Here is a 21,636-nt window from a genome sequence, read left to right on the forward strand (position 1 = left end):
TCTTACAAACATTCAGCACATGACATAAATAAGACTGTTTAAACTGTCAGATGTAAACTGAAGTTTTAAGTATGGATTCATTAACCGTTTCATCTGCTCACTGCAAACTACTGTCTTCTCTGCAAAGTGAGACTCTTAGCTGTTACCACATGGTGGTGCCAAAGTCACGTAAATCCCTAATAGCAGCCTTGTCCACAGTAGAAAACCCTGTTGCCTTTGTACAGCCACAGCCAACTTCTGACCTTTTGCTGTCTGTACTGTGTGGTTAGGACTGCTGCGTCAGCCAGTTCTCAGATGAATAAACATTTCTCACCACTTGTGTTTTTACTTGCATGATTCAAACACCCATGTCAATATGATTGTGTTTGCAAGATGGAAGCCATTACTGCACCGATTTAAATAATTTTTAAAAGGTGTTGTGTCAAAGTTGTGTATACATTCTTCAGATCTCCAAGAACATCTGTCAATGCGCAGCGAAACCATGGTCGCATTTACTCTAATGTGCCCAAACATCCATTCATCACAACCATGGTAAACACAATGAAAACCAGTTGCACAAGTGAGATTACACGTCCAAGCTTTTAAAGGGTTAAAAACGTGGACGTGTGGCTGAGCAAAACCTTGATAACAGTGACATCAAGGCTCTTACTTGTCTCCTAGATGGAGAGAGTAAGACTTCAGAAGTAGATCTTTAGGTCTGACTCGGCACTGATGCGCGCCGACCTTGGAGTCTTCAGACGCACAGCGGTGGATTTTGCGCACTGAAGTAGAGCTGAGGAGAGCGCACAGCGAGCGGACAGCTGTCTCACTGACTGCAGTCCTGCCACTGGGATACGGGCTCACTTGGCTGTACTTTAACGCGTGCATCGACATCTTATTAATAACATTGCTCCGGATTGAGTAGGGGAAAATATAGCACAGTTTATTTCGGTTTTGGCTTGATTCGCAACTTAGAGGAGTGTTGTTGCAACTGAGCCGCTGAATGTAGACCTTGTTTGTAGAAAAATCCAAGAGTCCCAGCTACTCCAGGAAAATTCACTCAACATCCCGATAGACGGAGACGCTTTGAGAGGATTTTAGGACTCTTCCCGATAAGTGGATTGAACAACGATGATTCCGGTCGCCTTACCCAACTAAGTGAGGTATTGCCTTTGCAAAACGGTAAGGAAAAGTTCATTATTTTCTTGTGGGATAAGATTCAAATGTCCCGTCTTTGCGGCCCCATCCAAAATTAACCACAAGGGGGTTGAAGTGATTTAACATCGTGAATCTTTCTCGCAGGTGATCACAGCGATGTTTCAGCGGCATGTGCGTCTGCCTCTCTCCAAATCTTCCAGAGGGGGTTTAAGCGCCGCTCATCTTGAATAAGTCGAGAAGTCATTGAAGATGAGTGCACTGCAAACGGTCCTGTTTCTTTTCCTCCTGCACCAGGTGAGCTTTGAGATGACTGAATGCCAGCGGATAAAACATGGACAAGTGGGTCTAAAGGCTTTCACACAATACAAGATTCATCCGTCCGCACACAATGCCACATTACAGTAAAATAAATTCCCGGTAGAACATTTTAGTCAACGCAACGCCATCAGCAGCAAATTTGTCTCTATTTATCTTAATGAACCTGAATTCTTAATATTCTTTAAAACAGAGCATTCCTCCACAGATCCACAGACACTGTGATGTGTTTAATTTCTGTAGCCTTGTTACAATATTTTAAAAACAAAAATAATAGTTTTTATTCCAGCTGACAGCATTTAATTTTGCAGTATGGACTCATGCTTTGTCAACAGCCATAATATATTGACTATACAATATGCAGTTAATTAATAGCATCTGATTTAACTTCTTATTTGGCATTGTGACTTTTCTTAGCACATTCAGCGTTCTCATTCAGACAGAAATAAATTACATGTATATTTGTACAATATACAAAACATTTACATTACATTCGTAGTTAATGAGTATTACTATAGTTTATAATTAACAATGCAGCACCTCTTAATTGAGAAGTTTAATTAAAGTGGTTACAAAAATCAGTTTACTATAATATAAACTCATATTTACTGATGTGCCAGCTTGCAAAGTTTATAGTTTATTTCCATTTGTTTTTTTCATCATTTATGTTATGTACATGGTATCATGCATCTGTCCCTTATGGCTCAACAAAACCAATAATCTACCTCTTCATTTATTCAGCTGTAGCCTATCGAATGCATTTTTGTGGTTGGCAATCATTCTAATTTATTTAGCTTCTGGGCATGAATAAGGCTTGACCTCTGTCTTGAACCTCCGATACGCGGAAGTGTCACTGTCGTACTAAAATTGGGGCTAGAATAAAAAATAAAATAAAAGGGGAGAACAATAGGTGAAAATTGCAGTATTCACAGGTTTTCAAGGCCTGCGCATGTTCCTCCTTGATAACTTACACAATATGATGAAATCGTAAGTCCCTGTGAATACACTAGAAATGATTTAGTATTTACCAGAGACTGATTGTCTTAAGCTTCTGGACATAATCTTTCTGCAGTCTAAATCTGTTTTTATTACAAGAGTAAGCTCTCCAAAGAAAGATCATAAGCTTTAGGGAAATATAAAGTTTTTTTTCCCCCTTTTTTTATCAACAGTTGCTGATGTTGTCCCCTAGTTGAATAGTGTAGGTTTTATTGTGATCATCCTTGCTTTTGGGGCTCTTGCTGTGATCAGACCTGAACAGAAAATGCCATGTGATTGAAGAAGTTCTTCACATCTGTGCTATCCTCAAAGAGGGCTTCTTTAAAGATAGCCTTGAACTGTGCAGATGGAGCAGCAAAGTGCTGTCTGCTCTGGCTGCTGTTGTAATCAGCCTTATGCCTATTGGGAGCTCTGCCTCCAGAGAGAGAGAGAGAGAGAGAGGGAGAGAAGGGGACAGGCTGCCTCCCTGGAGAGCCTCTCTTCATATGCCTCGGTGGCTACCCTCCCAGCAGACCCACCACTGTCTGACTGGGAACATATTGGCCCTTATCAATATTCTTCCATCCTCCATAGGGTAAAGAATGCTTAAATACCAGGTTGGCACTCAGTGAAAGCATGAGAGATGAGCTCCAAAACTTCTTGAGCTGCAAACAATATTTGTGTTATTGTAGTATATCTGCTTCTTCGGATAGTTTAAGAGGAACTGGGAGGATGCTTTGGGATGACATGGGACAAAGCAGCAAGGCCAGATATCAAACCAGGGCATCATATGGTGTCACAGGATGCACCTCAGGCAACTGCACCACTACATTTCTTATTTTACTCAGTGTCTGGAACAATGGCCAAATCATTCTAAAATAAGAACTCAAAACACAAACACATTTCTCCCTCTTGCATCCTCATACACACTCATACAGAATACACTCAAAACATGAATCAAATGTTGAAAATGTAACCCCAGCCCCAGCATCTGCGCTGCACCCCAGAGACAAATAAGAGGGTCAAAGCCATCCTGGGAGAATCCATTCTTCCTTGTGACATCTGCTGCAGTTATCCTCTGCGCAATGACAAGAGAACAATGTAGATGATGATAAAACATACTTGAGAGCCCTGCTCTCTGGCATCTCCCTCTGCCTGTCCTGCCCTGCCTCTTTTCCACAGATTGCATGCAGGGGAAAGTGTCTTTTTTAACACGGGTTGGGATTAAGTGTGAGAAGACATTGACAAAGTCTATCACACCTTTGTATCTTATTGCTGGGCTCAGAGCTCTTTGGTAATATTATGTCATAACAAAAACATCTATGTGGTCGACACCAAGAGAGTTGGTATTAAAAGTACGGCTACATTCTCAGTTATCATGAACACCGCTGAGGGTTGGACTGAGCAGGAAAGGAGCAAGCATCTTGAAAGAAGGGTGTGACGCATTAAAGAGACAAAGCTTAGTTGGTTGCTTAGTAAGCTGAATGTGTCTTGTCCTCTGAATCCCCTACATGCTTGGGAGTTCATCCCTGCAACTTTGATGTGCACTGATTTAAGGGATTACAAGTCATTTCTCAAAGGAATTAGCATTAATTTAAACACGTATTATTTATTACATCTAGTTACTTCATAATTTATCTCCTCCATCACTGTCACTAGAAAATACTTAGAAGAAAGTAGGATGTGAACTTGGATTGGCTCATTTTTAGATGCTAATATTGTTGTAAAATTCTGCCAGAGGATTTTTTTCCCCCACTTGCATTTTCTTCTCTGCAGTGCTGGAGTGAGACAGTGAGGCTCTATTCAAAGTCAAAAAGGGCTCTGGCAAGGACAACAGTTTTATCCCTGTCTTCATAACAAAACACAAATTCTACATAAATTCCCTCTCTAAGGGCTCTTTAACCCTTTTCCCCTTCCCCATGCTCAATTAGGTTTGGTTTTATTATTTATTTATTGTATATTTAAAGGCAACTAACACTGGGAAGTGTAATAAAATGTACAGTTGGGGGATTAGGAGCAGTGCTTTAATCTCACGCTTCTGATAATACTGCATGGGCTGATTGATTAGTTTTTCAGGAAGCTTATGTCAGAAAAACCTAATCCGTCTTTGGATTGTGCCAGCCTTGTAAGGTTTTCCGCGCTGCCACTTTATCATGGCGGCGAATTACAGAGCTGCTGGGCTGTGATAAGGTCCTCGTCTCTTTTACAGACCCCACCGCCCAACCCCCTGCACCCTCCCTTTCCCTCTGGACAATAAAAAAAATTGTGTTTATATTCTTCACATCCCTGCTCTGCCTGGTCTTCACATCAACCTCTCCCAGGATTTGCCTTGTAAGAAAGAGAGAGAGGAAGAGAGAGGCAAAAAAAGAGTGGAACTTAAGTCTTCAAAAACCCACCAGAGAAATTGGGTGGGGAGAGAGAGAAAAAATATGAGAGAAAATGTCAGGCAGACCAGTAGAAATTTCTGTGGAAGTGATTAAACATGGATTGACAGAGTGAAGGGGTCTTGTATGCATGTGCTGCCTTCCAGGAATCATTTTGGAGCTTACATGGTACTGATGTGTATCTGTGCTCGTATTGGGGTCACAATCTTTCCAGCCAGAAGGCTTGACTAGATAATCCGTCATAAACAATACTGTCTGTGGCATTTACAGTCCTCCGCCTGTATGTTGTCTCGGACCTCTGAAGGAAAGGTTGTCGTTCCTGCGGGTTAAATCCCTCAAATGTAGCTTGCAGCCACCACAGGTTGTGTTGACTGTATTGAGCCCTGGAACCTATTCCTTTTCCAATCATCAATCATAATTGTGTGTTTACTGGCAATAAATCTATGAAAAAGGCCCTGAAATGAAGAAAACAAAGCTCCCAGTGATTGATAGGTGTGACACAATTGCCCTTTGCATCGACAATAACCCTAATCTGGCTGTTGGATGGACCATTAAAGATTTAAGTAAAACAATTATGAGCAGCACGATTACTTTCCCCAAGCTTCTTTTGTGAAGTGCTGGGCAGCTTTCTAAAAAGCAAGTCACACCCGCTTCTGGTGGCTCTGGTGCAGGAAACATTATGTTTAATACGATGTTGAGTCTCCTGATCTTGGTCCACAGCTATGAATTTTTATGGAGTGATGTGCAGCCTGAGGCGGTGTTAGATCTGGAGGCTCTGCTACCTTATAGCATTGTCATTACAGCTCTGCAGGGTCAGAGACATCCAGCACACTCTGATGCACAACCTGGATGTTTAGCTGCTTTTTTACTGTCTGCTTTGCTTTTTACTGCTATGCTGCAACAAAACAAAATGTTAGAGATTGGTTCATATACGGCGGGTATTTTATCTAAATTGTGTGTGGATGATAGAATATCATCTGAGGAATTGTGGCATCACGTTTTCTTATATTCAATTGAATATTGTTCAAAAGTTGTTATTTTTGCTGTCATAGCTGTGAGTTCTCCATTTATGTTTGAACTACCAAACTCATATAAGCTGCGTAATCACACAAAACCACCACTCCAGCAGGCACAGCAGCAAAGTTTTAGCCTTTGAACACTTTCATATTTCTCAACCACTCTGACACATGAAGTTCTTAATTACCACCTGGTTGGTTCTTGGAAAAGGCAATCACACTACATGTCGGAGTGCAGGAAAATGATTGACCTCTTTAATTAAAACTGCGTTGCTTTCCTGTAAAAGGAAAGGTGTGACAGCTTTAGAATAGTACAATAAATCTCTTTTCTGATTATTCTCAGTTTTGCATTTCCTCCTCTGCCTCCAGGCTTTGAGGCCTCTCTCTTCAGCTTGTCATTTTCAGCCCTAACAAAGCACTGTCAGCTCCCCTCTGTCTTTGTATATTTCTTGTGAAGTACCTGTCTTCACAGCTACTCAAAGAAAAAGGAGGGAACGTTTCTTCTTCAAAGGGAGCTGTTTCTGTGAAATCAGCTGCGGCCCAATCTGCTTTGAGAATGGAAACATTTGCTCTGTCAAATTTAGTGGACGCACGTCTGAGCAAATCAAGCAAACACATTTTTGAATAAAACACTCACAGTTGCAGCGCGGATTTGAGGAGACGAAAACACAAAATTGACCAAAAGATGTTAATAAAAAAAAAAACCCAGTGAGACAAACATTTAAATTATGTCTTCCTGAGATGAAAGAAGAAAAACTAAAACCAGCACCCTGAAGTATTAATTTAAGAATAACGTGCCATGTCTCTTCAAATATTAGCTGAGGAGTTTTACAAGCACGAATACCATTGTTGTACAAAGTAGAAAGTGTTAGAAACGGGTCAGGAGAATGATAATTACACTGAGCCCCACGTGCTTCGTGGTATTATCCTCCTGAATCCCTGCTATCAGACATACAGAGGTGTGCTGCAGGTGTCAGGAGCCAGCACAGGAGATGGTGCTTTGACCATGTAAGGGGATTATGAAACTGATGATGCGTTGAAAGGTAACGCCTGCCTAAAAGTGAAGTGTTCAGGGCTTTGCTGCTGTCACATGTGGCAGGTGCTGAGATAACACAAGTATCCAGATTACCTGGAGGCTTTCGTCCCAGAGCCTTCATTTGCTCTGCTTCTTCTCTCCTGGTGGGATCTTTGTTAACACTTTCTGAACACCTGACATCATCAATGCATCTAAATTTCCCACATTCACTCACATCCCACGTTCACCTCCTGGGCCTTGACATTGATGTAGGTGAGAGATAACATGTCAGTTATGTCCTGCTGTTAACTTACAAACTGGCGGGAGGTGCATTATTTTAAATTGCAACTAGGTTGATGATTTATTTATTATTATTGATTTTCAACAGTAAATATTCACAAAAATGTCTTTCCTTTGTCAGAGTTACTTAAGTGTGTAAATAAATTCTTCATTTCCAGACATCCTAGAATTTCTACAGCTGTTAAATTTATATTTTGAGCCTCTTGTTTTAAACAGCTGCAAACAGCTGTGGAATGTAATTACATTTAACAGTACTTGTATTTTACTTGAGCTTTGGTAATATTGCTGCCTATGAAGCAAATATTGTACTTAGCTATAGTTAAAGGTTACCTTGCAGATTAAGATTTTATATATATATATATATATATATATATATATATACACTATGCAATACATATTTAATAGTTTATCAGCTCTCTCTTGACCAGCATTGAAATGCTGCTTACATATTGATGTATCTGTAATAGTAATCAGTTATCCTATTATTAATTATAATAATTATAATATGATGAAAAAAACACTGTGGCAGTTCTGCTGCATAAACTAAAGTATTTGTATGTAACTTCATCACTGTTCAGTAATGAGATGAGTTTTAGCTGACAGTTTCACAGTCCCATAAACCTATCCTGAGACGTGCACTATGGCTGAAACACTTTTGGAGCATAATGAGAGGTCCCATTTAGAATTTAATTTAAAAGATGCAACAATTCAACAGCACAACTATTGGCAGCTTCAAAATAAAAACTTGGCCTTCAAAAACCTTTTCACCTCAATACAGGAAAAAAAGGTGTATTTATTTATTTATTTATTTATTTTTAGCTCAAATGAGATAAAACACATTCACAAGCTTGTAGTTGACAGTGTAAATGATACTACAATCATCTTTCACTTCCTGCTGCCTGAAAGTGAATAAGGGCAATCTGGCTTTAATATTGAAGCAATAATACAAAAACTGTGCTGTGCTGTGCTGTGTTGTGTGATATTTACACTGGTTTGGTGCATCAGGCCTTAGATCTGCTTCCAATGCAGTTCCCTATAAGTTGTGGTTGGTTTACACAAGCGATGTACTGGCTCTCTTTTAAGATTATGTTTTTGACACTGGGTTGCTCTGCAGTGCACTAATGGAAACTTTGAGTTTAACAGATTTCTATTAGACTAAAAAAATTTGATAGAGGTTACAAGTAACCCTGAAAATGACTTTAGACTAGTTTCTATGATACTTCATATAAAATGGCAGGTCACTACATATATGTGGTACTTTGAGAGATGGTAGGAATGCCACTGTGCCACACATTAAAATCCAAACAAGTGTGTCAGCAAGGTTGGTGCTAACAGCAGTATAAATTCTTGTAATTTGTTCCATTTATTAAGAAACACTGAGGCACGTTTCTGCAAGTCTGTCTTGACAGCTTCTACACTGCAGGAGAGGTAATTGTGTGTGATTTTCACAGTTTAGTGTATTGCTTCCTGTAGGGAAATGCTCTCTAATGATACCAAATGCTTCAATATGAAGACCCAGGCAAACATCAATACAAAAGTCTGTCAAAGTGCAAAAAAACTGAGGTGAGGTGAGACATCATTTCAGTCAGTGTCAGTTGCTGGGAGCAGAAGAAGCAGCAGAGGAAAAGAGGACCTTGTGTGATTGAGCAAGAATAGAGAAACACTGACATTATAAACATGACTAATTACTCACATCATATGATTTATGCTAGCCACAGGAGGGTAATGTTATGTGCTATAATTTATGCTAATCATAGGATGCGAGCAGCCTGGAGTGACATCGTGAGCAGTCAGATAATATTTTGCCACAACATGTGTGCAAAACCAGGCTTCCAAACATAGTTAATTTTAGTTTAATACACTTTAAGACTCTATAAGAGCTCAATGGGACCATATTTGTATGTGTCATAATAAAATAGGACTTGAGTGGACAGTGACTCTCCATTTAGAACTCAAGCAGTCTGCATATTTACAATTTCTTGAGGAGGGAAGTGGAAAGGAGTTAAAGTTACTCACTATAATTCTCCATGAGAGAGGTCAAAGGTCAGGGCCAGCATCAGATCAACCGCACTAGAAGTGGTAGAGATACAGTGTCAATATTTACATTTAAAAATGTCCTTATGCTTTATCTGTGCTGACAACTATGTTTGGCTATTTTCTAAATCAGGTATTAATTGTCTAAATGCTAAACAGGGACACTTAAAATGAAGTGTTACAAAAAACTGTAGAATCTATTTTTTTTAATTTACACTACATATTTACATTCGCCTGTTTGATTCTTAGGCTTGCATTAGACTGTGTCAAACATTACACACCCTAGACTAGTACTTTTGTGGTTCTGTAGGAAAATGTAGTTCTCGACACTGAGCAGCACATCGTTTCTAGTCATAATCTGCAGTCACATGCATCATATTTTTTCTTGCCATGAAATAATTTTGGCTAAAGAAACCAAATTTGCACAATTATTATTCAGTATGTGCTCATACCCCAAAGTGGAATGATGTTTTTAATGTCATTCACTCTAATAATGGATGCCTCCCCACCCCTCCACCTGAGCATCTTGATAATGTTAACACATTTGTTGCATTCTATGTTTCATGACAATGATGTGATGCACGCTCTTGACATTTTTCCAGCATATCTGTCAACAGCAGGAGCGAGGGACTGTGGAGATAGAGAACTGGTGATACTGCTGGGATTATAGTAATGAAAACATCAGCATCATGTTTTTTTTTAAGCTTGTCATTCCTTCTCCTGTCACCATCAACACCTGCACAAAATACTTAGACAGTCAGACGCTGAGCTGGTGTAAATATGGGAAGGTGGAAACAGGAGTTTTTAGGCCTTTTGAGATTGGCATGACAACTACACAACCACATAAAAATAGTGCTGCATATATGATGTATTATATCAAAACATGTAATAAGAAAATAAATACATTCCACCCTTGGTAGGCTCCAAATACAATGAAATTGGTCATTAGATCATGGCTGGTCTCAATATGTACCATAAATAATCTCATGTATGTAGATGATGATTTAAGTCACAAATTCAATATGGGGTCTTAAGCAGGAGTGTTAAGATATTAGGGGCTGTAGTCTGTCTCATTCTCAAAGAGGTCAGGTGGTAATGGCCTAAAGGATTATACTAGAGGGGAGTAGATATGCTATATGCGCGCACTCACCCACACAAACACACACATGCATGCCTAACCGTAGCCTTCTGTGATTGGTAAGGTGCCCCTGGTGCGGATTTGCTGCGATCCACCACAGTGCTGAAGCACCTGCCATGTGTTTCCCTGGACAGCCTCTGATTAAAAGTGATGGCTCTGGAGCGTGAGGCTGTTCCAGTGATCAGAGCACCAATCTATTCTTCAGCAGCGTGTAGACTCTCGCTCTGCGCTGCCTAAGCGCCTCCAGGGCCTTCTCTCCTGGAACCGGCTCTGGGTGTGAATCATTACAAATGATTTGCCCCGTAACATCAGGTGGATGGCTGGGGAAGGACTAGGGGCAAGGGGATTGCAGGCTGAGAATGGTTTTAATGTGAGTGGAGCGGCTTGTCATGTTAGATGCTTGAAAGCAAGAGGCTGCAGTCAATCCAGCTCTGCAACAATCTGTGGTCTAATGCTAGCAGCACTGGCTGAGCAGCTCTAATATGGCAGGTGTTGCGTTGCAATGGTGCAGGGGAAGTATTACGAGAGGCAGTGGTGAAGCCGGCGTAATTTCCGTGGGACATCCAGATTTTTACTACGTAGAAGCGCATCAAGTTAATGAAGCTTCAGACACAGAAAATTAGCAGAGAAATGAATTGCACCACCAAAGTGAGGTCAATTTGCACAGATAAATCCATGAAGAACAGTGGAGTGCATCATTGGAACTGCTCTGCTTGCACTGATGAGCAGGTTAATTGCCCATTTTGTTTATTGTGAGAAAGATGCCTGAAACCAATTTTCCCCAGACACATATCCCAGCCTTATGTGCTGGAAAAAAATCAGCTATGGCTCAAAAACAGATTATTTTAGCTCATAGACACAAGGAACTCGGTAATGAAGATGATGCAGAGGCTCTCACACAGAACCAGAAAAGAGACAAAAAGAAACAGGATAGCAGATCTAAGATCATGAGTGGGGGCCACACAAGTCAACTGTGTCAGGTTTAGAGAGACTCCATCAGATTCCATTGGCGCCATCAAAACAGTACTGTAGCCTTGCCCGCGGCACAGAACCCATCACAGCCCAGCACAATGTCGCCGGCTGCTCACTGCAAATGCATTTTAACAGCATCTCTTCAGATGATCCAGAAGCCAGATGTCACTGGCTTCTTAATAACTTTCTAGAGGCTAGTTCTGGTCACTGTGGCAATTACCTTTATGTCAGGCCTCTAAAAGATATGTCTACCCACGGGACAAGCAGACGGCCAGCTCCATAATGCTCATTACAGATGAATGTCGAGGCTGATTCATCCTGACTCAGTGTGTGGCTTGCTGTTGCTCAGACCACTGTCAATATTTAAGTTCCACTAATACTTCTGGATAGTGCTGATTTACACACCATTAAATCAAAGATCATTGTGCTATTCTGGTGACATTTGTGCATGCTTTGTCCATCCGTCATTCAGCCAGGGATGTCCTTGAGATGCAAAAATGACAGTAAAGACATGAATTTAAAAAGTTGCAAATATAGTTAGTTTCATGCAAATACATACTAAAAATACACAGAAGCAGGTTCGGGAAAACGAGAAAATGGAAAGGAAAACCATGCATACCACCTAATAACGCTAAAATACCTCATTTTGAAGCCTTTCTGTGGTTAACAAATGAATTTCGGTTAATCCTACAACCAAGGTGCACCTATGTAGAGTTTCACTCAGCCATGAATTAACTTCTGACACACATAAAAGGATGTGACAAAAAGATCCAGAGGACTAATTGCTCATGAAACAAGTAAGTAATAAATAAAAGGTTGGAGATGTATAGGTAATTTACTCAACCCTGCCTCAAGTATAAATGACACATGCATTTTTCTCCTCTGATATAGGAGGGAATGGCCTGTCAGTGCCACCTAGACTAGTGCATAGCACTAGAGGGTAGAGGGTAAACTTTCCAAATCTCAGTTTCCCAGCTTTCAGGCTGACATACACACTTGTATGCAAAGGTTTGGGCACCCTCTGGCATATTGCACATTTTGTTGAGTTTTTAAGTGAAAAGAGGTACATACAACCCCTACAACAAACAGACATTAAAAACAGTGCTGTTATTTTTTCATGTCAGGCACCCTATTGAGTCAGTACTTAGTAATGTCCTCTTTGGCAGACACCACCTCTTTGCAATTGCCTTTTGTAGCCAGCCAAGAGTCTCTCTAGTCTTGATTTAGGAATTTTAACCAATGCTTCCTGCAGATCACTTCAAGTTATGCGGTATTTTTAGGCTGCTTTGCACTCACAGCATGTTCAAGATCCACGCTCAAATTTTCAATGATGCTGATGAAGTCAGGGGACTGTGACGGCTAAAAGCTTGAGCTTGTGTTTCTTAAAGTGATTGACGGTGCATTTTTAGGCTGGCTTTAGATCATTGCCCTGTTGTTTTCTTGACTAGCTGCAGGACATTTGCATTCAGAATTTGCTGATAAATGGTGAAATCCATTCTTCCCTCTATCCGTGCAATGTTTCCTGTGTCACTGACTGCCAAAGTTGGCAAGTTGTTCTTTTTTTCATCAAATGCTGCTCCTGTTTTTCTCAACACACCTTTGGTGACTTTGGCTAAGGAGGTGAATTTCAACTTCATCCATCCACAGCGCTTGTTTCCACAATGACTCTGGCCTGATGTTGCTTTGTTTGCATTCTCCAGACGCTGACATTGGTGATGAGGTTACAGGTAAGGTTTCCCTCTGATAACTCTTCCATGTAGACCCTGTTTGTGTTCCTATGCTGCACAGAGGAATGGTGCACCACCACTCCTGTATCAGCTAAATCTTCCTGCAGCTCCTCTGCAGTCATATGGAGGTATTGCTTTACCTTTCTGCCCAACAGATGTGCAGTTTTATCTGAAAGTTTTCTTGGTTTTCCAGCTATTGTCTTGATTTTCAAAGTTCCCCTCAACTGCCATTTCTTAATGACATTTTGGACAGTGGAAATTTAAAGATGGAATTGCTTTGATATCTTTTTAAAACCTCTCTTGCTTTGTAGGCATCAATTTGCTTCAGTTACAGATCCTCACTCAGTTGCTCAGGAGAGCCCATTGGTGGCTGAGCTACAACAAGGTTTGAAGTTAGAGAATTTATCAACTCTGGAGGTGACATCAGCTGACAATTTCTAATAAGCCAATTAAGGCCTACTGAGTTCAGTTCTGAGTGTTTTACAAGAAGAATGCCCAAAGTTTAGCATATGCCACAATTACGTAAGTTTAATTTTCACTAAGTTCATGAAATAGCAGCAGTTCAATAACATCTGTTTGCCTCAGGGTTCGCATTTACTTTTGCATACAACTGTACACTGATGATTACGAGAAATTTACGAGATACAGTGTGAACACTTTTTGTTGATGCTAATATTGATAGACATTTGAGAGTTTAAAAAATCAGACTATGGCCAATATTAATTTTTTACATGAATGAGAAAACAATTATTTCTGATATAGAGCTCTTAAATTTGGTTATTAATGAATTAATATGACCAAGACGTGTTAAGTGGGACATACAGCTTTGCAGTTGAAAAAAATAAACCTCTCTGTACTGTCTGGAAGGCAAATATACAGGTTCATACCAATAAATCTGTCAACTAAAATTAGCAGATAATATTGGCCCTGTCCTCATATGGAAGATCAGTCAGCCAGTGGTTTTTGGCACATTTTTTATTTATTGATCAAGTTTTTATTAACTTTTTGTAAAAACGAATTTAATATTTAAAACTAAAGTGAATATATTATATTGGTTAGCTTGCCTTAAACAACTGCTAAGCAAAAAATAATCATGATAGATTGAACTTAAATTAGAATTTTGTGTATAAAATCTCTCTTTAACTGACCAATGATCCAACATATTTACTTTTGGATAATTTGAAAATCAGGATTTATCTTCAAGTGTAAAATTATAACTACAACTTTAACTATACACTGGCCTTAAAAATCCCTACAGTAGAGTGCAAAATAGCAGAATCCAAGACAAATACATTATTCTTGCAAAAAATAATCTGCAATGCATGGCCTCTTAAGGCGACAGAGGTATGTGTGTAGTATATACAGTTATATATTGCAAACTGAAGATGAACTATGGAGTGTTTATAATGTATAGTCTAGATGTTTCAGGAAATACTGTAAATGTTTTAAGCTTGATATTTGAAGATACAGAATATTTACTGGAAATATCAGCCATAAGCAGCTACAGAAAATTAAAAACTTGTGTCACTATTTACACACATACTGGTAATGATAATAGATATCCATTAAAATTACTAACAGCAGTTATAATTCACCCACCTTAATGCTTATTGCTCCATCACTAAGCATACTCTTTTATAAGGCAGATATACCATTGACGGCTCAGGAATATAACTGTAATATCTCTGCTGGTGGGTGTGAGGTTTGTGCACCTCACTGTGTTTTTTTAGGACTTACAGGAAAAGGAAGAAGCTAAACCACACAGACATATGCACAACATTTGCAACTAGTCACTTTCCCTTTTGCTGCTGAAATGAGGTCTGATGTTTTCAGCTCCATAAGTCTGCAGTTATTATCATAATAATGTCTTGTTTCAAGTCGCCCCGAAATGCCTCTAGCACAGCAGCACCGATTAAGAAATCTTAATTAAGCTTTTGTAGATTCTCCTTCATCAGACCTTGCCTCCTTTTTTTGCAAAGCGTCTTGTTATATAAAAAAAACTCAGATTCCTTTAGTCTGTTTTTAAGAGACACCACTTCCGCCTAAATGAAGGAAGTGTGTTCGTGTGTGTGTAGGTGCTGCATGTGTGCAGGGAGACAGCGAGAGAGAGAGAAACCAAAGCCTGTGTGTCATTGCAAGCTTTCAAGTTCCCAGTGCTTCATCTCTCTTGGGGCATTTAAGTATTAGATATCCCTCTGCTGATCCCCTTGTTGTCACAGCAATTTCCCCAGTTGCTCATCATACTTAAACTCCTCTCTCATTTCCATTATAATCATCCTATACAAAGCTCACCTGAGATTTACACTGAAAGACAAAATTTGGTTTCACCTCTGAAGCTGCGCAGCATGACACCCAATGTGAAACGGATATAACAGCTCGGGCTGGTGAGAAGACGAGTGCCACGTCTCCCTTGTTCACAGCAGTAATGAAATGTTCCTGTTGGGAGCCTGCAGTCCCGCAGATTTTATGTTTGGCATTGCCTGTTATTGTGATGTTGTAATAGTCTAATCAAATCAAACAGCTGAGCTCACACAAGGTATTACTAAGTGGCACTATCAGCAGGGAATACTGACACTGGAATTGGTTGATTAAATGACTGTGGATGAGTTGAGCTACACAGAGGGACATTATTACTGTGTTGCCTCATTCATCCATGTTTACAGGGAGCAACTGTCTTAATTAAGCATTGTGATAGATGGGCCAGGCTCACTGTCCGTTGGAGACACATTGATTTCACATTACATATCCAGATAGCCATTACTTTCTGCTTACTACATTAAGGTGTTACTACTGTCTGGGACATGAGCAGTGTAGTAAAGAAAAGCACAACATTGCACAGCTTAAGATGTATGTAGCACATATCAAGTGGAAAGGTTTATAAGAATGTGAGTATAACAAAACAAATTGCGGCAGAGAGACCTAGTTTGTTAACTTTGTACACATGTGCCTCAGTGAGGCTTACAGCAAAATTATAATTAGTAGTGCGCAGCAGCTCAGTGAGAATTCAAACCGCTGCTGCTCTGTGCTTTCAACATCTGCTTCTCTCAGTGATCCCTCCAACAGGGCCTGGGGAAAGCCAGCACTACTAATTACTAATAAAACTAGCTAAGCTTATTGCCGTGAATTATTAGAGCTTTATCTGAAGTGGACCAGGAATCGCTCCTGAAGCTAAAAGGCTTTGAGGTACAAGTAGGGATCATAGTTCATTGCTGCATCTGGATTAGCACTCAGCACATACTTTACCACACTGTGGAAGCCGATTTTATTGTTGGTAACCATTACAAGCCAAAGTTCATATGCATAGGCAATCTAAGAATAGCATTACTGATCTGAGACCAGCCTCATATGTTTAGTTCAGGGGATTTTCAGTTGTCATGTAATCTGACAAGTCCTCCTAAAATATTAGAGGCTTTATGCAAATATGAGCTCTGTTGGAGTTCTTCAGTGCAGCCAAAATGATTCTCTATTTATAGCAATGCCATTTACACTCTTCTGCACACTGCATCATCTCAGCCACACATACCACACAAAGCATCTTAACATTGTATAAAAAGATGTCATCACGTTCAAACATTTGTGCCATTTTGTGCCATTTACTTAGACCATGTGGTAGCAAGTTCACTGATTTAAGTGAGGCTCATTGTGTTGTTACTGTGATAGTGAAGTCAAGTTGAACCGTCTTTTAAATGTCAAATGCTGAAAATGTTTTGAACGTGTCATAAATTGTGTGGATTTTAAAAAACTGTTGCTGCAAATTTAATATTTGAATTTACAAAGAAGTACAGAATATTTCAGTATTTTGGGAAATATACTTTTTTTGCCAGCAGCCAGTTAGCTTAGCTTAGCAAAAAGACTTGAAACAAAGGGAAAGCTATCCTGGCCCAGTCCAAATATAACATAAATCTGTGAGCATTAAATGTGCTGCTGGGCAGTTTCTTTCAAATTGTGGACAGAGCCAGGCTATCTGTTTCCCCCTCTTTCCAGTCTTTATGCTGTGCTAAGTGTCTGCTGGCTACAGTTACATTACCATACAGAGATCAGACTGGTATTGATCTCATGCATATTCATAAAGTTGAACTATTCTTTTGACTTCAGTGAGAAGATAATACCTGTTACATTTATTTTCTTTTGGGAAAAACCTATTTTGCATTATTTTTATGTTATGTGGATGCATTTGTAAAACTAAACACTTATAAGAATTGATAATGGCCATTCACAAGTATTTTGATCCAGTGTCCATGACACAGTGTATAAAATGAAAGCTGTGATCCTCACTTGTCAGCAGTGAATTGTATTTAAATCACTTTTTCTAAAGTACGGGATGTTCAGAAAGACAGTTTGATTTTTTTCATAAATTCTACTCTGCTAGGGAATCAAGTGGTCATCCTGAACTTGTGTTTTCCAATAAAATGTCATATTTCCAAAGTCGTACTCCTCCTCCTGCAGTCTGACTGAAGTGCAGCTTCTGTTTGAAGTACTTTTTGTAAAGCTTTAGTAACAAAGCAAATTTATTCCCAAACGTGCCTTTGTTGTGTTTTAGTGTTTCCTAAAGTAAATCATTAATCTTTAAAGTTGACACGTGGGTGCTCTGTGTTCATGGTGGGGTTTTTCCCCTTCTCTTTAGTGCTGAAGTGCTGTTCTTTATCTGTAGTGCTGAACTACTGCTGTGGCATTTTTATAGTGCAATCACCACAAATATGTTGTCAGTCAGTGTGAACAATGCTGTTATTTGTTGCATTTAATGGTATTATGTGCTAGATTTATTGTCTGTGAAAGGTATCACTGCCTGTGTAAATACTCTTACTATACTATTTCTGAAAAAAAAAAAAAAAAAACTAGAAATGTATTACAGTCTGCGCATCAGTGTTTTTTTTTCCCCTTGAAAAGATAAAGTAAACACTCAATGTTTCTAAGTGCAAAGAAGGGTTCTGTGTCACTTAATGTTCTTTTTCTGTCCACCTGTGCTCTGTTTTTTCTGAAGGTTACATGCAGGAAGGTGCACGGAGGAGCCACAGAGCTCATCGAGTGGGGAGACAGTAATAATGAACAGAGGATCTCTCCCACGGGGGCCAGTCCACGGATCCTCAACCCCCTGCGTTTGTTTGCCAGGGGCTCCCCCGGGTTCAAGAGCAACATGAGGGAAATAACATATTTACAGAACACGGAGGACTTTTGGGACTGGTTATCTAACCAGACAGATGTTCAGGGTGCACAGGCCAGAACTAAACGCAGGCCCATCGTCAAGACTGGCAAGTTCAAAAAGATGTTCGGGTGGGGGGACTTCCACTCCAACATCAAGACTGTCAAACTCAACCTGCTGATCACAGGGAAGATTGTGGATCACGGGAATGGCACTTTTAGTGTTTACTTCCGCCACAACTCCACAGGTGAGGGGAACGTGTCGGTCAGCCTGGTGCCGCCCTCCAAGGTGGTGGAGTTTGAGATCGCCCAGCAGTCCACGCTGGAGACCAAAGACACCAAATCATTCAACTGTCGCATTGAGTATGAGAAGACGGACCGCAACAAGAAGACTGGCCTGTGCAACTATGACCCAGCCAAGGTGTGCTATCATGAGCAGACGCAGAGCCACGTGTCCTGGCTGTGCTCAAAACCCTTTAAGGTCATATGCATCTATATAGCCTTTTACAGTGTAGACTATAAACTGGTGCAGAAGGTATGCCCTGACTACAACTACCATAGTGACACACCTTATTCCTCCACAGGATGACCTAGTGGTTGTAACTGTGCATCAACCTTCTATTTTATCTTCAAATAATGTAAATGTCAACATCTAAGCTCGTTGTCCTGAAATACCTAAATACCTGAGATGTGTTGCAGGAGGTGCAACTTAAAATGGGACACACAATGGAGGGATCTGGCACGTTATTACTAACCTTTTGTATAGACTGCACCAGTACACTGCTCTAACACTTCAGATAGTTAGGTATCTAGGGACTTGGTTTTAGGGGTTGACTTGGGATTCAGAGCTAGCTATCAACCCTGGGTGACTCCTTCCCATCACAACAACACATGTTCTCTGTAAACCACAGGAATAATTAGTATGTGGTACAGATGTTTTCTTCAAGGCTAGACCATAGGCAAGCATCCTCTCTGTTGGAAGTGTATAGTTGGCCTCTCTACCAGAGCTGCACTGATGCAAGCATTATCAAACAATTTCCACATCTCATTTAAACAGTCAGTTATTGGATGAAATATGTCAAGACTTTGAATCACGTTAATAATTACAGTTCCCACACATGTGAATTGTTATTCAACAGGGCACAAAATTAGATATTCCCCATTTGAAATGTTGCTACATCTTGACTGATTAGTCAAAATGATCTGTTCATTGTCTTTGAAGTGGAGCTAACATTCATTTGTACCTGTTAACAGAACACAGACAGAACAGTGTCCATTATTTCAGATTAGTTTGATTAAAGGGTATTTTTTTCAAGTAGCTCCAAATAATTAATAATTAACGTAATCTTTTATCTCCCTTATCTGTCTCTTGTAGGGACTAAAATAAAGTGAACTGATTCATTAAACCCAATTGTAAGTGCTCAAGACAAAATGAATTGATCCAACAATCTAATCCAAAAGCAACTTGAGAGCATGATCATAAATCACTACACATACATGTAGGTACCCATCGATGTATAACCCTGGCTGCTACCTTGTTTGGCCCTTAAAATGCGTTGGTTTTTATCATCATCACAAGGCATGTGTATGCTAAACTAGCCTGAAATCCAACATCTGTGTTTGTAGGATGCACTTTGAGGCATCAGCCTGCCGTGCAAGCCCCGGAGTGGATTAATGTGTCAGGAGAGGCGGGGGGGAGGGAGCGATAATTGCAGGACAGGTGGATTTAGTGAGTCTGGCAGACAATTATCAGCACTTTGTCATGGTCCTGCCACAAGCCCTGACATTACCTGTCTTTAATAGGCTTTAATTAGCCTGGGAAATTTCATTTACCTAAGACCAAGAGTGGAGAAACCAAAAGCAAAAGCAAAAAAGAAAAAGAAAAAAGAAAAAAAAGGTACAGAATCCGTCTGGAATTTTAATGAGAAATGGGACTACTAAGTTTGAAAATGTCAGACATTTCCCAGTTGTACAGCAGGCTTAAACTGAATAACTTTTGTGTAAAAGTGGATAACATCCAGTCTCATAGTAAATGGTGTAATGTGCTTTGACTTAGCAATCACAAAACCATTTTAAAAAGGTTTTGTTGAAAACCATCTACGCATTAACTGCCATGAGTTGTGTTGTGTGCACATATCCAGGGGTTTTAGGCTAAGGTATGTGCCACTAACTAATCACATTTCTGTCATTTTATTTGCTGTATCTCATGTCTTTTCCCATCTGCTGTAAATGATCTTGTCAAATTACACATGTGGAGAGGTGTATGATAAGGAAATACCTAAATCCAAGTTGATCTATGTTGATGTTTTAGTTTCTACTCCTTTGTGACAATGCTGTGTATTATTGTGTAACTCTAAAACTAAACGTGTTTAATTATGGCTTCAGAGTAAATGATGTCAATTTATTCAAATTTTTCAAGAGAAATATATCAACGAGTATACTGGTCTTTATTTTTGGTGTTCGTACAGCGATATCATGTAGATAGATGTCATATTTATTGCTTCTAGTTATAGATTGCTTGCTTAATCTTGTTTAAAGTTTCCCCTGTAAAATAGGAATAAGAGCACTGCTGCTGTGTGTATAGTGTAAGTACAAATGTTCATTTTGGAATATTTGATTTCATAGGGGGCTACTTTTGTTAAATTGAAATTGTAAAGATGAATTTTAGGTTTTTATGGCATTAAACCTTATTTGAACTTGGCTTACAGCATACTGTCACACTGAGTCAGCTCCAGTCTGTCGGTGCTCACAGTTGTCTCGTTTCATTCCTATAAGGACTTCTCAACAGGATAAACACACCATTTTAAGAGGTACATTTCAGTGTAGCTTTTTAATGGGCAATAAATCTGTGTCCACAGGCGTGGATGATACCAGAGGTACACCTCAGGGAGCACATCCATTTTGCTGTGGCCATCAGGGACAGGGGTCTTTTCATTCGCTTCCATTACTCTTATCTGATCAGGGTGAGGCACCCACTCCTTAGGCATCAAGTCACACCAGGCTTTCCTGCTGCACACATCCAAATCCTTGGAAAACTAAGGAGGAATGTCAACATACATTTTACTTTTCCTGGTTTTTAGTTGTGATTTTACTGATTATTAAACACTCAAATAATAAATGTCTTTTGTTTATGGTATGACATGAGCTAATTGCTCATGTCATACCATAAACTTGATCTGTCAATTAACACCAGTGATAAACAAATGCAGAGCAACAATTTACTTCACCAACAGTGTTAAAGGTTTGTTACTTTAACACTCTGATTAACACAATCAACAATAACAACAGGCAAATTCAGTGGGAAGGCAAAAAATTGTATTTTCTTTCACCTGACTGCAAAACAACAAATGCTCTCCCCAACTACAGTTCATGTGTTTTCCACAGCTAGATTTGACCACACACTGGGTTTGTCAAAATGCATCCTGGGAAACAAAGGAAACTATGTGCTTAATAGAATAATGCTGAGTAAAAAGCTAAAAGCAGT

At 39.7% G+C, this 21,636-nt stretch overlaps 1 protein-coding gene and 1 long non-coding RNA gene across 2 annotated transcripts; one reads left to right on the forward strand and one right to left on the reverse strand.

Annotated features, from left to right (window-relative positions):
- The first annotated feature begins 501 nt into the window (after nt 1-501).
- Nucleotides 502-20,870, forward strand: nxph2a (neurexophilin 2a). Its single transcript, XM_018681993.2, has 3 exons — nt 502-1,161; nt 1,282-1,431; nt 17,995-20,870. The coding sequence occupies exons 2-3, from the start codon at nt 1,387-1,389 to the stop codon at nt 18,739-18,741; spliced, it is 792 nt and encodes a 263-aa protein (XP_018537509.1). The 5' UTR covers nt 502-1,161; nt 1,282-1,386; the 3' UTR covers nt 18,742-20,870.
- On the reverse strand, nt 1,727-14,701 carry LOC127142396 (uncharacterized). Its single transcript, XR_007813090.1, has 3 exons — nt 14,613-14,701; nt 9,159-11,769; nt 1,727-3,505 (listed from the first exon to the last, which is right to left on the reverse strand). It is a non-coding gene; the product is annotated as an uncharacterized LOC127142396 (long non-coding RNA).
- Nucleotides 20,871-21,636: the final 766 nt, after the last annotated feature.

This window comes from Lates calcarifer, linkage group LG1 (genome assembly GCF_001640805.2).
Source record: "Lates calcarifer isolate ASB-BC8 linkage group LG1, TLL_Latcal_v3, whole genome shotgun sequence".
Lineage (NCBI taxonomy): Eukaryota > Metazoa > Chordata > Actinopteri > Centropomidae > Lates > Lates calcarifer.

What these genes read in the sequence shown, in the direction of transcription:
- nxph2a (XM_018681993.2), top strand. Translation starts at nt 1,387, where the DNA reads ATGAGTGCACTGCAAACGGTCCTGTTTCTTTTCCTCCTGCACCAG. An exon ending in TTCTTTTCCTCCTGCACCAG is followed by an intron (nt 1,432 to 17,994) that starts GTGAGCTTTGAG and finishes TTTTTTCTGAAG; the next exon opens with GTTACATGCAGGAAGGTGCA.